We start from the raw sequence: 19,608 nt of genomic DNA on the forward strand, positions 1-19,608 counted from the left end.
TAAACAGGAAAAAAAAAAGTTTTAAAAAATTCATCAAAAATTTGAACTTTGACCTACTTTTCCCAAAATGTAATCACTTGCATTCAGGGTCACTGGCAATCTATCAACCCAATTTGGTATGAATTCAACCAATAGTTTTGCTGCTAGAGTGTTAACAAACAAACTGAACCAAAAACAATACCCCTTGCCTCCCCTTTGGAAGTTGGGGTAAAAATAATTCAAAACTTAACAAATGAAAACTCCAGTCCAGCAAATTACCCAGTTTTTATTGTGATTATCACAAACAAAAGTACTATATTACATACATACTGTACATCTACATAACAATAAAATCACAGTCCTCTGCGGTGGACAACTCTGCAGGACAGTTTATAGAATACACACCAGTGGAATATGTTGTTTGTTCCCAAAACAAACAGGTTTTCTAATGCTAAACCTCTACACAGTTCTCACAGACAGCAGCTGATCAGTAACATCAAATGAAATCATAAACAGAGGTCAGCTGCATAAAAAACCTCTACCCATTTATGAGTGATCAAAGTACAGTATTTTACTTTTATCAACCATAAACGGTCAGTCTGTTCTTATCTGTTTGATCATGTTTGCATTCTGTAGATTTTAATCCTATTCTTAGAATCTTCTTTTTTTTTTGTACATTTAATTGACAAAATGTAGCAGCAACTCAGGAACTCATGTTGGAGTGTTCAAGGCAAAAAGTAAATCGATACTGATCACGTGGGTCGGTCTAAATAAAATACAAAATTACTCTAGTAAATGTAACATCTGCATTAAAGGAGGTCAAAACCTGGAAACAAATTTATAAGAGAAAAATCTAGGAAATGACTCATTTATGAAGCTCAGTAATAGTGATTTTATTGCTCAGAGGGAAACATCAGTTGTCATCACAACTCTGTTCTGCCTTTTGTCATTCAGCTTGCGTTTCCATCTGATCCCATGTTTCCACATTATTTATGAATTCATTTCAGTATAAGGCTGTGGGTGTGAGTAACCGTGTTCATTCATGGCAAAACGCTCGTTCAGTCTTTGATGAATGCCCTTGGTTGTTCTTATTTGAACATGCTGTTGAAGGCCCGTCCGATGATGAGGCGGCGGACCTCGCTTGTGCCTGCTCCGATTTCATACAGCTTAGCGTCGCGTAGGAATCTCCCCATGGGGTAGTCGTTGATGTAGCCGTTCCCTCCTGTTGACAGATCAGCAAAGGTGATGAAATGTGTTGTGATTTATCGTATAGCTTCAGAGATATCAGAATTCAAAAGCCAAGATGTTCCTGAGATACTTGAAAAGTTAATAGAAAAAAATGCACCTTCTGCATGTCACTCCTCTGTGTCCAAATCACAAAAATAAATGTAAAGACAGAATAAACAGCCCTTTTAAAGAGAGGCTAAAATGTCACTGTTCAACATGATATGACTCGCGTAAATATACACGCCACTTTTCATTGGCGTGTTTACTGTACGCATTGTAAGCTTCCCGCCTGTATGTTCATGCCGACATTAGCCCCCTGTCCAACCTGAATCGATGCGTCAAATACCACGCATTGAGGGTTAGGTCGTGAACCGGAGATCTTGATCTAAATTCACACGCGATCAAATGGTGTTGAATAACATACGAAAGGTCAAAAATGCATAGATATAGTATGCCAAATGCCATAAGAACTGGTGTGACATACAACACTATTTCTTGAGATTGGTCTCCACTGTTAGAGGAGCTGTGCTGTTGCCTCTTCAAATCTTGTGGATGTTAGCAGTGATATTAACTTAAATTATTTAAACTAATATAGTATGTGGGTGGTATTAAAAAAACAATTGATACAGTCATATATTGTATAATTTACGAGTAAGGTTGTATATAATTATAAATTATAATAGACTGTATATTATGACCATCCTTAAATTACTGCCTACATCATTTTTTGACAAAACTGACTTTTTTGCCTCACTCATCAAATACTAAATTTCTGGTTAAGCTGTTTTGTGTTTCCTAAAAACTATGAAAAAATTATTCCGGCTAAATATTTTAGAAAGCTGACGATATTGTATTTACTTGAATTTATATTTAGCACATATGTAGTGGATTTTGATGTAGAATTATATCGTAGCAGCAATAATTATTAGACCATCAAAAGTCATCAGAAACAATGGTTATGCAATCAAGTACTAATGCCTGTGTGCATCATGTGACTAAAACAGACAGAAAAGAAAACATGGAATGCCTAAAAGCACTGTTTTTGTCAGTACAATGCCATCGATATTGATGTAATAACTGAAGTGATTTTGGTTATTATCAAGAAAACATGGAAAATGGATAGATATCAGCTCTGAAATTAAACTCTTGTGAACTTTTTTTGTTGTTACCATCATATTTGCCCAAACAAATGTACCTTTAGTTGTACCAGGCATTAAAATGAACAAGAAACTGAAGAAAACAGGGGTGGTCTAATAATTTTTTCCATGACTGTGTATATACACGCACATTTCTAACACATTATGGAAATAATAAAAATGTCTGTATTTATTTGGTCAGGGTTCGTACCCATTTTTCAAGGTCAAATTCCAGCACTTTTAAGGCTCATTTTCAAATTTTTCCAGAACAGCACATTATCGCTGCAGTAAAATACATATCGACATGAATACATATACTCATTTTTTGGTATAAGCTACATTGTCTTATGCTGTGAACATCTAAAATTAAGTTTCAAAATTAAAAATTTTTAAAAAGTTTAGAAATTAAAGGAGAACACAAAGTTTTATCCAAAAAAAGGGGAAGCCAGAACGTCAAGTGGCACCGAGGCACCGAGACAAAGATTAAGATAAAAATGCACCAGGAGTCGACCTGAGAGCACCTGGACATTTTCTTTGAAATACAGTTTTATTTTTCAAAATGTATCACCTCTCTGTAAGTAGCTTTGGCTTGCCATCTAACCTGGCAGAGTAAATATTAAAAATAAATAAATAAATCACATCACAGAGTTATAATTGCAAGCACTTAAACTAAAATTCAAGCACTTTTCAGACCTTGAAAACACAACATTTAAATTCAAGCATTTTCAAACATTTCAAGCACCTGTATGAACCCTGTTTATAAGAACATTCTACATGTTTGAGAAAGATTTCATTCATTCATTGAACCCCTCTACTACTTCTCTAAAAACACCTTGATTCGCTCAAACCATCTCTTTAGATTTTATGCAGTGTATAAACAGAGTAAACAGACCACTTGATTCCTCCCAGATAATGTTCAGTATTTTTTTCCAATGACACAAACTATCACATACTTAAGTGTTTAAGGCTCAGTCTGATGAATTGCACATGCTGTGTATGGCATTTAAATAGAGTTTTCATCAAACGGGTGCTCTGTATTAAACTCTACAGTAAAGCACCACATCACACCTATTTTATTGCATCAACAAATAGAAGTTAAAGTTGTGATTTACTTGCTGTTTAAGAAAATATGTCTGTGTTAATGTTTTAAACTATAAAATGCTGTCAGCTCTGAACAGTTTGATGATAAAACATTAAAGGGATAATGCAAAGACAAAAAAAAATACACTCATGGCTTTATCAGTGACTCCTAATAGGGTTTATCTCTTATCTACAATTCATCTAAAGTTGGTTTTTCCCACATGAACTAGAATTTACTGACTGGCATATTGATTTTACAAATGAAATAATGGTCGATGTTTTCACTTTCGGATTCATTTTTCAGGAATCGTTTTTTTCTTGGTTCCTACCCAAACACTGAATTCCATCCAAAGCAACCTGAGTGGCGTTCTCAGCACAGTACAGGATCACTCCAGCACAATCCTGCAATAAACAAACACAAATTAACACAGTGTCAGTGTGTGTGGGCAAACAGTGTGGGTGGAATATTAACAGACAGGGATGTAATCTGAGATGTAGGTAAGAGGTCAAGAGGAGGCGGGACTAAAAGACTAATGAAAAAAACCAACAAGAGAAAAAATAAAAACAGTGAAACACATTGTTAAAAAAATACAAAATTTTGCTGTGTGAGGAAATAATAATCTTGACTCAGATACTCATGTGTTGTATTTTACTATACAACACAAGCTATTGTGCAAACATAATGTACTACCGCAGTGTGCTAGTGATGTTGCATAGGCATATATTACTTAAACCAATTTTAATTTTACCAATTTTTTTTTTTTTACTGTTTGTAAAGTTGTCACAAAACATGAATAAATAGAGGTTTCAAAATGTGAAAAAAACAAAACAAAACGCTGCAATCTGGTGAAGTACTTTATTTTTTTCAAATTTTAGGAAAAACATCAAATCGCTAAGACAAACAGATGATTTTGGTGGGTCAGGAGATAGCAGCATTGGTTTTTTTTTTCACATTTTGAAATCTCTATGTAGTCAAGTTTTATGACAACTTTACAAACCGCTTAATTTTGTATTTTGATAGGCTCAACACCCTCCCATAGCATCATATACCTTGTAAGATAGAAAGAATGTGTGAAAGTGTCCTTTATTTAATTTACCCACACCATGATTTATATTATTGTGCCCCCCCCCCCCCCCCCCTTTTTGTTGTTTTGTTTTGTTTCATGTTTAGTGGTAGTTTGTATGTACACAAGAAGGGTGGGAGGGAGGGGATTTGGTTGGTTAAACTAAGAAAAACAATTCAAGACACTGTATCTAAAATGCATTATATATTGTTTTTCCTTCCCTGAATAAAATAAATATTAAAAAAAAAAAAAAAAAAAAAAAACGCTGTGTAAAAAATATAATCAGGTTTAACTAAAAAAAAAAAGACAAAAAAATGCAGGTTTTTAATGTTGTGCTCATGTGTAACTATATTAAGCTCTTTCAAAAGTCGTATCAGGTCATGAGACTGACCTTTGCACTGAAGTGTCCCTTGTCACAGGCTCGAGCGACGTTGTACAGATACTGTCGACACGAGCTCAGTCGGGTGTACATGTCTGCCATCTTTCCTTGCATTAGCTGTCGAACAAACGAACAGGACTCGTTAATTGACTTTCACTCAGATACAGATTTTAATATCTACGGTTAAAATCTATGTCAGACCTGGAAGTGTCCGATCTTCTGTCCAAAAGCTTCTCTGACGTGTAGGTAGGGGATCGCAAAGTCCAGAACTGCCTGCATGATGCTGCGAAGAAATAATAATATTAGAACTCAAACAATACAGGATCTTTTAGATTTTTTTTATCCGAAAAATTGTAATTATTACTGGACAGCTATAAATCCTCCTGAGGCCCAGCAATGCATTTTTACCCTCTGTAGTGGACAAGAGTTTCACAGCTTTACTTGGAAAAAAAAAAAAGTCCACTGAAAAGGATATTATATATATTAAAAAAATAAATAAAACTAAAAAAATTAGTTTTAGTTTATTTATTTTGAATATGCAACAAAACCAAGTAATCCCATTTAGTCTTTACAAATGAAACAGACTATAAGGAAACAAAACAAACAAACAAAAACCTGTACATATATATGAAAATAAAGTATGACTTCATTTCATTTCTATCTGAAAAAACTGTTGCATCATACTGTTCCCAATTAAGCCAATTATTTCATGTAAAATGGCAAAAATGTTTACTTCCTGGGTCTCAGGAGGATATGCAAGTATAAATGACAACTAAGATGCATTATGATCCAATCAGTCACCGTTTGGAGAGTAAATCCTGACAAAATGCTCTGATAATACATCACACTGGTCTACAATGTTATGGAACTTGCATGCCTACTTTTTTGGTAGAGACTATCTGTTGTGCATAGTAGAAAAGTTCATTTTAATAAATGTATGAATGAATGAATGTATAATTTACAGTAAATTATGTTTTACTGACAGAAACATTTTCAAAACATATGCAAATCACAAAAGTGCATCTGTGTGTTTCAGAATCAACATGTGTAAATATGCACTCCAGGAAAATGTGCATAAACGTCTATGAAAATGATGGATGTAATCATGTCAGCAGATACACTACAAACAAAAAGTTAAGAATATTTCTTTTTTTTGTCCCAGGTGCTATTCATTAAATTTGTCCACTTATGTGCATGTCTGGTCATTTAAAAAATGTGTTTCAATTCAGTTCACACACAAAAAAGTAAAAAGCGCTGTGCAAGAATCCTAACTGAAAAAAAAGCCCAAAAATTAAAAATATCCGTAACTTTTTGTTTGTAGTGTATATGTGTATCTATTGGGATACCATTACGTAGTTGTCTGTGTGCAAAAAAATTTGGGACATATGCTTGTATTTGTAGACTTGTGGGTGGATATATATCCTTAATGACATGTAATAGCAGAATGTATGAAACTCCTTAATGAATACAAAGTGATGTCACAGAAGAGCCATTTCACACACCCGGACATGATCTGATGCAACATGAGAATATATCTGAATGATCTGACATGGACTGAAACAGGACATTACCTAAACTAACTCAACCCTCTTATTGTGATGGGATAATATTGTGACTCATTGACCCACTTCTTTACTGTTGTACTTGAAGTTTTGATACTGCCCTGTCTGTGCTTGTTGACATCAGTTGCTTCTTATGTCTTCACATTTTCGTTTTATTGTCTGTTTGTTAAAAAATGTAAAATCTGTCAAAAATAAAGTATATATATTAAAAAAAAAAAAAAAAGAAAATCACAAAAGGGCATGGATATCACACAAATTTCACTAGAAACTTTTTCCCATGCTTTATTAAGACTTTCCCACAAAATTCCAGATTTTTTAAGACTTTCAAGAGCTGCGCAAGCACCCTGTTATTTTTAATATCTCTCCTTCATGTATTACAACTCATACAGCATTTCCTTCTTCAATAAAGACCACCTGACTCTGTCTACTGTGGTACAAACTTACCCAATGGGTCCAGATGCCAGCACAAGCCTCTCCAGATCAAGGCCGCTCATCATCACATAAACACCTTTGTTCAATGGGCCCAGGATGTTCTTTGCTAGAACACAAAACAAAAACAGAATAAACAGCATTAAATGTGAAAAACTCAAAGGCCTATTTGATGGTCAGAAAACATAAAACAGCATCAGTGGATTCTTTTATTTTTTTTAATGCATCCGTGGCAGAGTGTGCCCTTAGACTCCCACCTGGGACTTTGCAGTCTTCAAAGATCAGCTCACAGGTGTTGGATCCTCTCATGCCCAGTTTGTCCAGCTTCTGTGCAGTAGAGAACCCTGGCATTCCCTGCAGGATAAACATCCATCTGTGTGTGTGTATTTTATCACCTCAGCAAAATAACTAATGTGGCCTCTGTTCAGAAACTGACTGGGAAAATTCACAAATCCAACACTTTCTTGACTTGTAATTGGCAGGATTTACCTTTTCAATAATGAAAGCTGTGATGCCCCTCTGATGGGCGTCAGGATCTGTCTTTGCATAAACGATAAGGACATCGGCATCTGGCCCGTTTGTGATCCAGAACTTGTTGCCGTTAAGAACATAGTAGTTGCCTGTAGAAAATACAGAACAAAAACAGACTGTGATGAAAGAGCTTCTCTAATATAACTGGGTCTGAGGTCATTTCATATTGTTGTTAGAATTTTAGTACCTTTTAAAATAATGCTGGTGCTTTACATGTATATTCTTTTTTTAGTGCTTTATGTATGGTTTTAGAACTCACTTTTATTGTGCTTTATGTATATTTTTATTGTGGATGTACGGCTGTGATTTGTATTTTGTGTAATTTCTGCTGCTGCTGTCTTGGCCAGGACACTTGAGAAAAAAAGATTTTTAATCTCAATGATTTTTTTTCCTGGTGAAATAAAGGTTCAGGGTTTGTACACATTTTCCAAGGTCAAATTCAAATTCACTTTTCAAGCCCTTTTAAGGGTCATTTTCAAACAACCTTATTGCTGGGGTAAAATATATATCTACAGGAATACATATACTCAATTAGTATATTGTATTATGCTACAAATATCTAAAATTATGTTTCATAATAGCAAAAAGTTTAGAAATTAAAGGAGAACACAAAGTTTTACCCACAAAAAAGGGAAGCCACATGGCGTTCTTCAGACACACTCGCACCGAGACAAAGATTAAGATAAACATCAACTTAAGAGCACCTGGAAATTTTCTTTTTTGACACAAAGATTTACCACTCAAAATGTATCACCTCTCTCTAAGTAGCTTTGGCTTGCCAACTAACCTGGCAGAGTTAATACTAAAAATAAATAAATAAATCACATGACAGAGTTATAATTTCAAGTACTTTCAAGCACTTAAACTAAAATTCAAGCACTCAAACCTCGAATACACAATATTGAACTTCAAGCATTTTCAAAGATTTCAAGCACCCGGACGCACCCTAAAGGTTATAATAATAATTTATAGCAGGACAGTGATACGAAGCTGTTATTATGATTATTAAATAAATGCCTGTTGGAGAAAAATGATCAGCTGTGAACTTTACAGAAAGCTGAAGAGTAAATGTTTTTATCCTGGAAACACCTCAGTGCCTCTGGTCAAACCACAACAGCACGGCTCTATCATTAACGGCACAAACAATAAGTTATAAATCACTAGGTACAAGCTGAAGTAAGCCGCCACTACTATGGGATCGCGTCTTAAAACTGATGACACTCAGACATTTCTATAACGGGGTGTTGCTATGACAACGTACAGTCCATTCTGTTTATTACCTCTCAGCATATAACTCCCTCTGAGATTTTTACACACTCATTTTCATTTTAATTTTGTTAAACTAAAGCAGGGGTTCCCAAAGTGGGGTATGCGTACCCCCAGGAGTACTTGGAAGACACCCAGGGGGTACTTGAAATTTTTTGGGAAAAATACATTAAATAAGTCACCATGTACTAAATACAAAATAAATAATGAGAATTAATGCTGAAATATAAAACACAATAAATACGTTCATACAATAGTTTTATTGACAATCATTTTGTTTAAGCTTTGGTAACATTTTATGAACATTTCTGTTTTATATTATTCAAAATGAGTTTATTTGAGTAGCTAAGTCATTATTTTTTGTTGATGAAAGGTTCATTTATTAATTAATGACCAATTTACTTATTTTACTTATCAATGAAAGAGGGCACTTTCCATGTTATATTTTGCACACAAAATGTACTTTAAAAAATGTGTTATTTTTTATATATTACAGTTAAAATATGTTGTTTGTTTACAAAGTTTTGAAAATATAAACAGACACCTTTGGCACAGGAACAAATGTTGCCTGATTTTTTCCAAGTCAAAAATGCTGAAGCGAGTGTTGAGGGTACTTGGCTAAACAAGTATACAGTACAGGCTAGGGCTGCACGATTTTGGAAAAAAAAAAAAATCCCGATTTTTTCCTCTAAAAACTCGATTTTCGATTTTGATTTCGATTTTTGGGTAAAACTACAAAAGACAACAGAAGTCAGCATGCCATTTTCGTGAGCAGCCAACAATGCAAGGCACTGCTCTGACCTCAAATCTGTGATGGGATCACGTGATGAACCCACAGAAGTTTTATTCTTAATTAAATCTTTATTGAATGGAGTATACAAACAATGTATACAACAAGAAAATAACAGAAGTTTGTCAGGGGGAATACACTATATAATACAATGTCCAAATCAGAGCAAATACTTATGTTTTTTTACAGCCTTTTTGTTTCCACATTTATCTAACAGCTTTAAATAAAGTTCAACATCTTTCAAAAAATAAATAATATTTGGTTTTGTGTAACAGAACTTACATTTGTGAATGAAAAATGTAGCAAGTAAGAGGACTAAATTATAAATATTTATATATATATATATATATATATATATATATATATATATATATATATATATATATATATATATATACAGTCTACTCTCGTTATACCGCCAACTTCCGTTCACGGCCAAATTGGCGGTATAGCGAAAATGGCGTTACAACGGGTTGCGTCCATAATGTGCATGTCTTTACTATATGATGTCTATGCTGCCTCCGTTAACCCGTTCTAATTGCGTTTCTAAATAAATCTTGATTCTGTTATGTTGTAAGGCAGGGATCGGCAACCTTTAACACTCAAAGAGCCATTTCGACCCGGTTTCCACGGAAAAGACAACACTGGGAGCCGCACCTCGGAGGTGCCACGGCGGCGCACCTCGGAGGTGCCACGCCACGACGCTGGCGGTATAACGGTCGGGAAATCAATGGTATAAGTGTTGTTTGTGCATGGAACTGGGCTGGCGGATGGCGATAAGCGGAAATTTTTTTTTTTTTTTTTTTTTCTGGGTATCTGGGCCCACAGAAGTGATACCAATGAAAGTCAGTGACAGGCATCAGTCGCGCGTGCGTGCGTGTACCACGTTAATATGAGTGATCCCCATGCGGTTCTATTTAAACTGGGGGATCCGTGCGTGGAACAGACCGACCCAGGACACACTGGAGGGATTCTATCTGTGGAGCGGGTGGATGTGTGTGGGCACAGGGCTGTGTGGGCTCCTCTGCTGAGGCTGATGACCCCGAGACCCGGACCCGGTTCGGAAGAAGACAGTACGGTACGGATCCGGGACAACGGAAGATGAGTGATCCGCATGCAGTTCTATTTCAGTTGCGGGATCCGTGCGTGAAGCCACGGCTTACATTGCTATAAGTACTGTGGGCTCATTAACACATTTAAAGTCCAGTCATTACACAGACTTCTGTGACAGACCGCTGTCACTGATAGGAGGAGGAGCCTACGGGAGCCCGCAAGCGCGCGGCCCGCAGGCACGAGAGAGATGAAATCGATTTTACGATTTCCCTTTTTTAAAAATCGTACTAATTAAAAAATCCGATTTCGATTTAAAATCGATTAATCGTGCAGCCCTAGTACAGGCCAAAAGTTTGGACACACCTTCTCATTCTTTGCATTTTCTTTATTTTCATGACTATTTACATTGTAGATTCTCACTGAAGGCATCAAAACTATGAATGAACACATGTGGAATTATGTACTTAACAAAAAAATATGAAATAACTGAAAACATCTCTTATATTCTAGTTTCTTCAAAGTAGCCACCCTTAGCTCTGATGACTGCTTTGCACACTCTTGCCATTCTCTTGATGAGCATCAAGAGGTAGTCACCTGAAATGGTTTCCTAACAGTCTTGAAGAAGTTCCCAGAGATGCTTAGCACTTGTTGGCCCTTTTGCCTTCACTCTGCGGTCCAGCTCACCCCAAACCATCTCGATTGGGTTCAGGTCCGGTGACTGTGGAGGCCAGGTCATCTGGCGCAGCACTCCATCACTCTCCTTCTTGGTCAAATATCCCTCACACAGCCTGGAGGTGTGTTTGGGGTCATTGTCCTGTTGAAACATAAATGATGGTCCAACTAAACGCAAACCGGATGGAATGGCATGTCACTTCAGGATGCTGTGGTAGCCATGCTGATTCAGGTTGCCTTCAATCTTGAATAAATCCCCAACAGCGTCACCAGCAAAGCACCCCCACACCATCACACCTCCTCCTCCATGCTTCACGGTGGGAACCAGGCATGTAGCATCCATCCGTTCACCTTTTCTGCGTCGCACAAAGACACGGCGGTTGGATCCAAAGATCTCAAATTTGGACTCATCAGACCAAAGCACAGATTTCCACTGGTCTAATGTCCATTCCTTGGGTTTCTTGGCCCAAATAAATCTCTTCTGTTTATTGCCTCTCCTGAGCAGTGGTTTCCTAGCAGCTATTTGACCATGAAGGCCTGATTCACGCAGTCTCCTCTTAACAGTTGTTGTAGAGATGTGTCTGCTGCTAGAGCTCTGTGTGGTATTCATCTGGTCTCTAATCTGAGCTGCTGTTAATTTGCGATTTCTAAGGCTGGTGACTCAGATGAACTTATCTTCAGCATCAGAGGTGATTCTTGGTCTTCCTTTCCTGGGGCGGTCCTCATGTGAGCCAGTTTCGTTGGAGCGCTTGATGGTTTTTGCGACTGCACTTGGGGACACATTCAAAGTTTTTGAAATTTTCTAGACTGACTGACCTTCATTTCTTAAAGTAATGATGGCCACTCGTTTGTCTTTACTTAGCTGATTGGTTCTCGCCATAATATGCATTCTAACAGTTGTCCAATAGGGCTGTCAGCTGTGCATCAACCTGACTTCTGCACAACACAACTGATGGTCCCAACCCCATCAATAAGGCAAGAAATTCCACTAAGTAACCCTGACAAGGCACACCTGTGAAGTGAAAACCATTTCAGGTGACTACCTCTTGATGCTCATCAAGAGAATGCCAAGGGTGTGCAAGGCAGTCATCAGAGCACAGGGTGGCTACTTTGAAGAAACTAGAATATAAGAGATGTTTTCAGTTATTTCACACTTTTTTGTTAAGTACATAATTCCACGTGTTCATTCATAGTTTTGATGCTTTCAGTGAGAATCTACAATGTAAATAGTCATGAAAATAAAGAAAATGCAAAGAATGAGAAGGTGTGTCCAAACTTTTGGCCTGTACTGTATGTCAGGGGGTACTCCACTGTAAAAAGTTTAAGAACCACTGAACTACAGTGTTTGTAGGAATTAATCACACTACGAGCCATCTTACCTTCCTTTACAGCTTTGAGTTTCATGGACACGACATCAGAGCCAGCATTGGGTTCACTCATTGCCAGAGCTCCTACGTGTTCTCCTGTCATTAACTGGCAACAGTAGAGGTTCATGATGATAATGAAGAATTGAATCCACTGTGTTTTAATGCATTTCAGTGGAATATATGTAATGTAAAATATTTGGGTCTTACCTTTGGTAGATATTTCTCCTTCTGTTCCTCGTTCCCATGACGCACCATCTGATTGACACAAAGGTTAGAGTGGGCGCCATAACTGAGGGCGATGGCCGCTGAAACTCTGGATATTTCCTCCATCACAATTACATGTTCCAAGTAGCCCATTCCAGTGCCCCCAAATTCCACTGATAAAAAAGAGAATATGTTAGTTTATTTAAGATACATCACTCATGTTCTAAACAAAAACTAAATTGAGAGCAAACATTAGGTTTCTAAACAGAAAATACAGACTACTAAGGAAAATAAAAACTGTCTCCACCTGGATTTTTAACCTACTAATTTAATTAACAATTGATTTTCTACATAAGTCAAAGATAATTCATTTCAGACACACATAATCAGTGTTGGGAAAAATGGTGTTAAAAATAACGGCGTTACTAACATCGTTATTGTTTTCTAGTGATGGATAATCGAATGAATTACTATTTGAAACGTTACAACGTCGTTTCCGTTACCGGTAGTGAAATGTGGTGCATTACTATGCACTGATATCTAACAGCTGTTATCTGTCCTGACTCGCTCAGCCAGACACTAGAGATGTGACGTTCGCGGACGAGTTGAGTCTTTTGAACGGCTCTTTTCAGTGAATGATAAGAACCGATTTGTTGCGAGCCGTTCATTTACGAGCCGTTCTTATATTCAAATTGCCCACACTGCCTTCATGCTTCACCTGTGTGTCCATGAGTCTGAGTTGTGCACACTGTCTTCACCTCAACCACTAATGACCTCTCCGAGTTTGAGTTGTGTGCAGCACACCACATTCACTTCAACGCAGCTGTGTGCACAGCTAATTTAAGGGAGGAGTTATCAGTGAGTCCGACTGACTACACTGAAGGCATTTACCGCTGGATCAGGGAGGAGCAATTGAAAAAAGTGGAGATGTGGGATTAACTGGGGGAGCATCTTCTTCCTATAAATGCAGATATGCACTTATGTGGTGTAAAAGTCGGGCCCTGGTGGACCCCAGCCTCACCAAAGTCATGGTATGAAGTACCTGTCTGCTGTTCTACTCTATGCAACGGGCCGTGAAACATGCTCAAAAGTCTGTTTCCTTTTACATATTTGAAGATTTTTCAAAAAAGTAATGCAATAATTACTTTCCTGGGTTACATTACATTATGAAAGAGTAATTCCGTTACTAATACAATTACTTTTTTGGGAAAGTAACTAGTAACTATAATTAATTACTTTTTTAAAAAAAGTAATTTGCCCAACACTGCACATAATCATTATCAGTGTTTTTTTGGGGAGGTGGGCATGATATTGACCAATAAATTGACTATTTATCTTCACTTGATGTGACATTATAATTTTAAATTTATGCCAGAGTCCTGTTGTACACAACACTGCATAAGTACAACAGGAAACAAATCAGTTCCATATTGAAACTCACTGTCTTTGCCATCTTTCACTGTGTATCAAACAACAGTGTTTCTTTCAAGTTTCGTACCTGGAGCTGTTATCCCGAGAAGACCCATCTCACCCATTGCTTTCCAAAAATCCTAATGAAGAGAAAACAAAACCTTTCATATTAACAGCTTGTGGGGAATCATTACCAAAACACAAACCCTGCTTATAATATGTGCAGCGTTCAGGTTACTGTCAGTAAAGTAAGAAACACAGCAGGTTCTACTGGTTCATTCTTAGTATTCAGAGCCTGAACAGCCTTGTGTCTTGGCATATTTTATCAAAATTTTACAAATGGAGGTGAAAAGTAATAAAAATCACTACAGTCTGGTCATGATGAAGCTACAGAGACATGCTCAGTGACTGTTCAGTGACTAGAATAATATCTCCCCCATAATTTTCAGGAGTGTAATCTTTGTATGTGCATATTCTCACAGGCTAATACTTCAACAGTTTTACCACAATTGACTTGTACAATTACCTTTTAAAAGTAACCAGTGTTATATGTGCAAATGATGCACAATTCAAAAGAGATCAAAACAATTGCTTGTCTCTCACCATTGACTGTGATATAATTTTTACCCCGCCCCCCAAAGGGGAGGTATGGGGTATTGTTTTTGGTTCGGTTTGTTTGTTCATTAACACTCTAGCAGCAAAAGTATTGGTTAAATTCATACCGAATTGGGTTTATAGACTGCCAGTAACCCAGAAAAGATCTGATTACATTTTGGGAAAAGTAGGTCAAAGTTCAAAATTTTTAAATCTTTTTTTTCCCCATTTACTTATAATGGGCAAAAATTAAAATGTCTGTAGCAACAAAACTGTTGGTTCAATTCATACCAAATTGGGTTTATAGATTGCCAGCGACCAAGAACAGATGTAGTTACATTTTACGAGTAGTAGGTTAAGGTTAAAATTTTTTATGATTTTTTTTTAAATCTTTTTTTTCTCCAATTTACTTATAATGGGTGAAATTTCAAATGTCTACAAAACATCAATTTTCCTTCAATTTACTTCAAACTTGGCACACATATAGAGGAAATTGATACGCTGACATCACCACACACATAGACATGAAGACATCAGCTGGATCGATGCCAAAATAAGATACAATGTGTGCAAGGGGCCGGGTTTGTTATGCCTGGCACCACTTGTTCTTTCTGGATTAAAGTCGTATGTGGCACAACTCCTAATATACAAACTCACCCACAAGTAAATTTATAGATGCTGTCATGTTGTTCAAGTCCAACAGATTTCCTAATCCATTCACAGCTTCCTTATTATGAGGTGGAAAAACATGGTCCAACTCACCCGCATTTCTGGAAACTCATTCTTCTTGTCAATTTCATCTGCATGAGGTGCAAGCTGTTCTGCACAGAATTTACGAACACTCTCCCGGAGCTTTGAGGGAAAAAAAAAATCATTATATGTTTGTTTACTTTAAATTGAGAGACAGTTTTGCTAATGAGGGGTCAAATTTCTTTGGCTCAGGGTGTCTAGTGGTTTGAGGAAGCTAGATTTATTACTTTTTAGGACATTTTTCAAGGTCTCTTCTCAACTTTCAGACCTTACATTCCCAAAAATAACAGTACAACAGGCCTCATAGTTAATCTTTCCATTTGTCCATGAATAATGTTTCTGCTACTGACGTTCAAGCTGCTAAAGCTCATACCTGAACCCCTCCACCCATGACTGACTGTTGAAGCTCCACTCATTCTGATGATGTGCTACATTTAACAAATTCTTTATAAAGATTTCCAAAACAAACATAACAATATAATTTACAGTTTCTGTGCAATTTAAGACATTTGAGTGTCAGATATAAGGATTACTGATCAAGTTTAGGGATAATTAAGGCTTTGATTTAAAAGAAATGAAAGACTTTAAGGATCCACAGACACGCTGTTAATAAAACATGAGCTAACTTTTATTATGATGTGGCACTATGTAAATAAAATTAGACAACTGAAAATGTAAATGGCGAAGACTTTGCTTTGAAGACAAAGAAATTAATACTTCAGCATTTTTGTATAATGTCAAAAGTTCTGATTTTATTCACAGCGTTCCACTACTGATGGTAACAAATAGCTTTTCTTTTGTAGGATGCAGACTCTGCATATTTCACAAAACCCAAGCACTCCTGAAAATTTCATCCATAAGAAAGCAAATGATATGTTGCATTCCTAAACATCCTTCAGTGTTTTTCTAGGGTTCCCACTCTTTCCCTGAAATTATTTTCCAGGACATTTTCAGCCACTACAGAGACAAGTTATCACATCATAAACTAATACATTCCCCTGTCCCCCTCATTCTTTGATAGTGTTCTATTCTACAGCAGTGACTTGCATTTACCCAGATTGTTTCTATGTTTATTACTCAGACATTTAATGCGCAGTCTATCTAAAATTTATCTGAAAAATGATTATGACAAATGTATCATAGAATAATGCAAACACACTACATTTGACCATTTTTCTTATTTTCCACGTTTTCCATGACTACAAAATTGGACAATCATTTTCCAGGTTTCCCAGGACGCATGGGAACCCTGTATTCATCTAAAAATGCCTCGCTGCTTAGCACTTCTTGACTGCGTCTGATTTCACTTGATCTATTTTGTGAAAAACCTCCAGTGCTTGCAAAGGAAATGCTATATTTTTGCAACAAAATGCTTCTGATCATATGAACATCAGGAAAACAGATATAATAAAGTCTAAGGTGTACATACGAGACTGATTTCAACACCTGACTGACATGGGTCAAACAAGGATAAGGTTAAAGATCTGTGACACCCTGTGGGTCATTATTTTGAAGGTCTGATTTTGTTAAACCACCAGATGTCACTCTGCTTTCTGGGGTTCAAGTCCAGACAGAGGACAGAAAAAAACTAAACTGATCACAAGGAAATAAAATCAGACTCTTATCCTGTTCATCTAAGTACAGACAGAAAACAGAAACAAGTGGATGTGTGGAGGGATTTCATGTGATCATTCAGGTATAACGTTTGATGCTTTTATCCAATCAGATCCTGTACATGGATCCCACCCCCTGCCCTCCAGCGTCTCCCATGGTACCACTGAAATCCAAGCTTTAAAATAATATAGTCTGGCATTAAAAGGCGACCGTGGAGTGCATGTAGAAGCAGTGGATATGCGGTTTGACTGGCACTTTGTCAAATCTGTGGAAGAAGTCACATTTAGCCGTTAGCTTTAGCTTATGTTATGTCATCACCGTCATGCTGTCATTTGATAACAGTCCTCTTGTGGCCGTTGCCCAAACACCTCACTGACACTCGTTTTGTCTTCCAGTGATTCTAGTTTTGCTCGACTTCACTTTGAGGTAAACTTTTTCTTGCTAGTTAGCTCCCCAGGAGGAGTTTTAGCTGACCTGTATCTGGTCGTCGGTGAGTCCGTTCACCACATCGTCCACCGGGATGGAAGCTCCGGCACATCCTCTCCTCGACAGCCTAGAAATGGACAACCTGGAGCCCAGACGGAGAGCGTTTCTGACCGCAAACATGGTGTTAGTTTTGACTGTTGGCTGGAAATAGATGGATAAAACTGAAGTTTGCAGAGTGAACCACTGATAGACCCTGTGTCAGCTCCCCTTTTGGCTGCAAAAGGAGCTCTCACTCTTCTGGTATTTCCAGAAATCTACTTCCTGTTTGTGTCTACGTCATCAGCGTTTTCTTCTTCGGCTGTTATCACACCCGCCTTTTTCTCCACCTGCTGTTTATGTATTGTAATAGCAGCTGGCAAACGAAAACACTGGACTACAAGTAAAAAACCTCCAGGATAAATGAAAATAAAGGATTGTAGCGGCTATTTGTCATCAAAATTAAATCAACTTAAAGGTGACTGAACTTAAGACTTTAACATAACTCAAATAACTACTGGATTCACCATGTGTTTGTGATTTACGCAGTCAAAAACAAAATCTCCATGCCATAGATGTAGTTCAAGTGGTTTATTTTAAGGATTCTTGCAGGCAAACAACAACAACCAAGGCCTTTTATGCTGTCTCTCCTGCTCATCCTGTCTGACTGATTGTCTGTCGATGAATGACTGGTAAAAAAAAACCATAGGCTCACCCAGGTGCATGCTGATCTCCTTTAGTGCTGCCTATTTATGCCCAGGTGCCCACGGTCTTAAACCAATAAGAAAACACAAAACAAAAAGGTGCTAAATACTAAAGCATGAAAGCAATAACCATGAAAATCAAAAACATAGTATATTCTAAATATTAAACAAACAAAAAGCAAACAAATCCAAATACACAATTAACAAAAAAATACTAATTTAGTAAACAAAAAAGTAAATTAACTTTGAACAACAAACTAAATAGACAAATAGCCCCTACAAGGACAAAATAGTGAAACTTCACCATGTTTGACTTTTACTTTTTTTCCCTGTTTTTTAGAACGTGTGAAAATGTGTGGTAGATGTGAACTTTTATATTGTTTGTTTACGTTATTTTTTATACATCTATTCCTTACTCATCTCCTGTATTTGACTATCATTAAGAAAATTAAATCTATCTACTTACTGCACAGGTGGCAAACATACAGCCCGTGGGCCAAAACTAGCCTCACAAAGGGTCCAGTCCAGTCCATGGGATGAATTTGTGAAATTCAAAATTACACAGGAGATTTTAACAATCATTTTAGTTCAGACCAATATGATCTAAAACAGGCCAGACCAGTAAATTACTATCATAATAACCTACAAATAATGGCAACTTCATATTTTTCTCTTTGTTTTAGTGTAAAACAGTAAAATTACATGAAAATGTTTACATTTGCAAACTACCCTTTCACAAAAAATTGGAATCACCTGAACAAATATGACCAACCTGAAATGTTTTAAGAGAAGTAAGTGCAATTATGACAATATTCGGCCTGTTATTAAAAGTTTTGTGTATTTGTAGATCCACTGTAATCTGTAAATTATATAAACTAGCAGCATTGTACCCGTGGTGCCATCGTACGATAGCGCCCTCCCGTGCTGCAACAGCGGCATTACACCCGTACACCCTCCCATGCTGCAACATCAGGACACACGTTGGACACTGAACGTCCATTATAGTAGGATATAGATGTGTCGCTGAGAAGCCGAGCAAAATATTGTTTAAAAAAAAAAAAAAAAAGAAGTCAGGTTGTTTATGTTATTCACATTTTTAAGGAAGCTTTGTAGATGTACACATTTTCACAACATAATTTGACTTTTTTCATTGTAATTATTTAATTGGTCTGGCCCACTTCAGATCATATTGGGCTGTATGTAACCCCTGAACTAAAATGAGTTTGACACCCCTGACTTAGTCTATTTCTACTAATTCATCTGTCCTTTATTTACAGGAAGGGGTTCAGTCCATTTGTCTTCACTGGAGGCATGAGCTCATTTGATTTATATTTG

General features: G+C 36.9%; 1 protein-coding gene across 2 annotated transcripts; it reads right to left on the reverse strand.

Moving 5' to 3' along the window:
- Positions 1-245: 245 nt before the first annotated feature.
- On the reverse strand, positions 246-17,852 carry LOC115413746 (isovaleryl-CoA dehydrogenase, mitochondrial-like). Of its 2 annotated transcripts, none has more exons than XM_030126804.1 (12): positions 17,582-17,852; positions 15,506-15,595; positions 14,238-14,289; positions 12,743-12,912; positions 12,553-12,641; positions 7,346-7,481; positions 7,114-7,210; positions 6,872-6,965; positions 5,067-5,148; positions 4,878-4,982; positions 3,752-3,824; positions 246-1,201 (listed from the first exon to the last, which is right to left on the reverse strand). In XM_030126804.1, the coding sequence occupies exons 1-12, from the start codon at positions 17,711-17,713 to the stop codon at positions 1,068-1,070; spliced, it is 1,254 nt and encodes a 417-aa protein (XP_029982664.1). In that variant the 5' UTR covers positions 17,714-17,852; the 3' UTR covers positions 246-1,067. The 2 variants fall into 2 exon arrangements, with proteins under 2 accessions (XP_029982664.1, XP_029982663.1); XM_030126803.1 differs by having other exon boundaries at positions 7,346-7,476; positions 12,548-12,641; positions 17,582-17,713.
- Positions 17,853-19,608: the final 1,756 nt, after the last annotated feature.

Source organism: Sphaeramia orbicularis, chromosome 22, assembly GCF_902148855.1.
Source record: "Sphaeramia orbicularis chromosome 22, fSphaOr1.1, whole genome shotgun sequence".
NCBI classification, from domain to species: Eukaryota; Metazoa; Chordata; class Actinopteri; order Kurtiformes; family Apogonidae; genus Sphaeramia; species Sphaeramia orbicularis.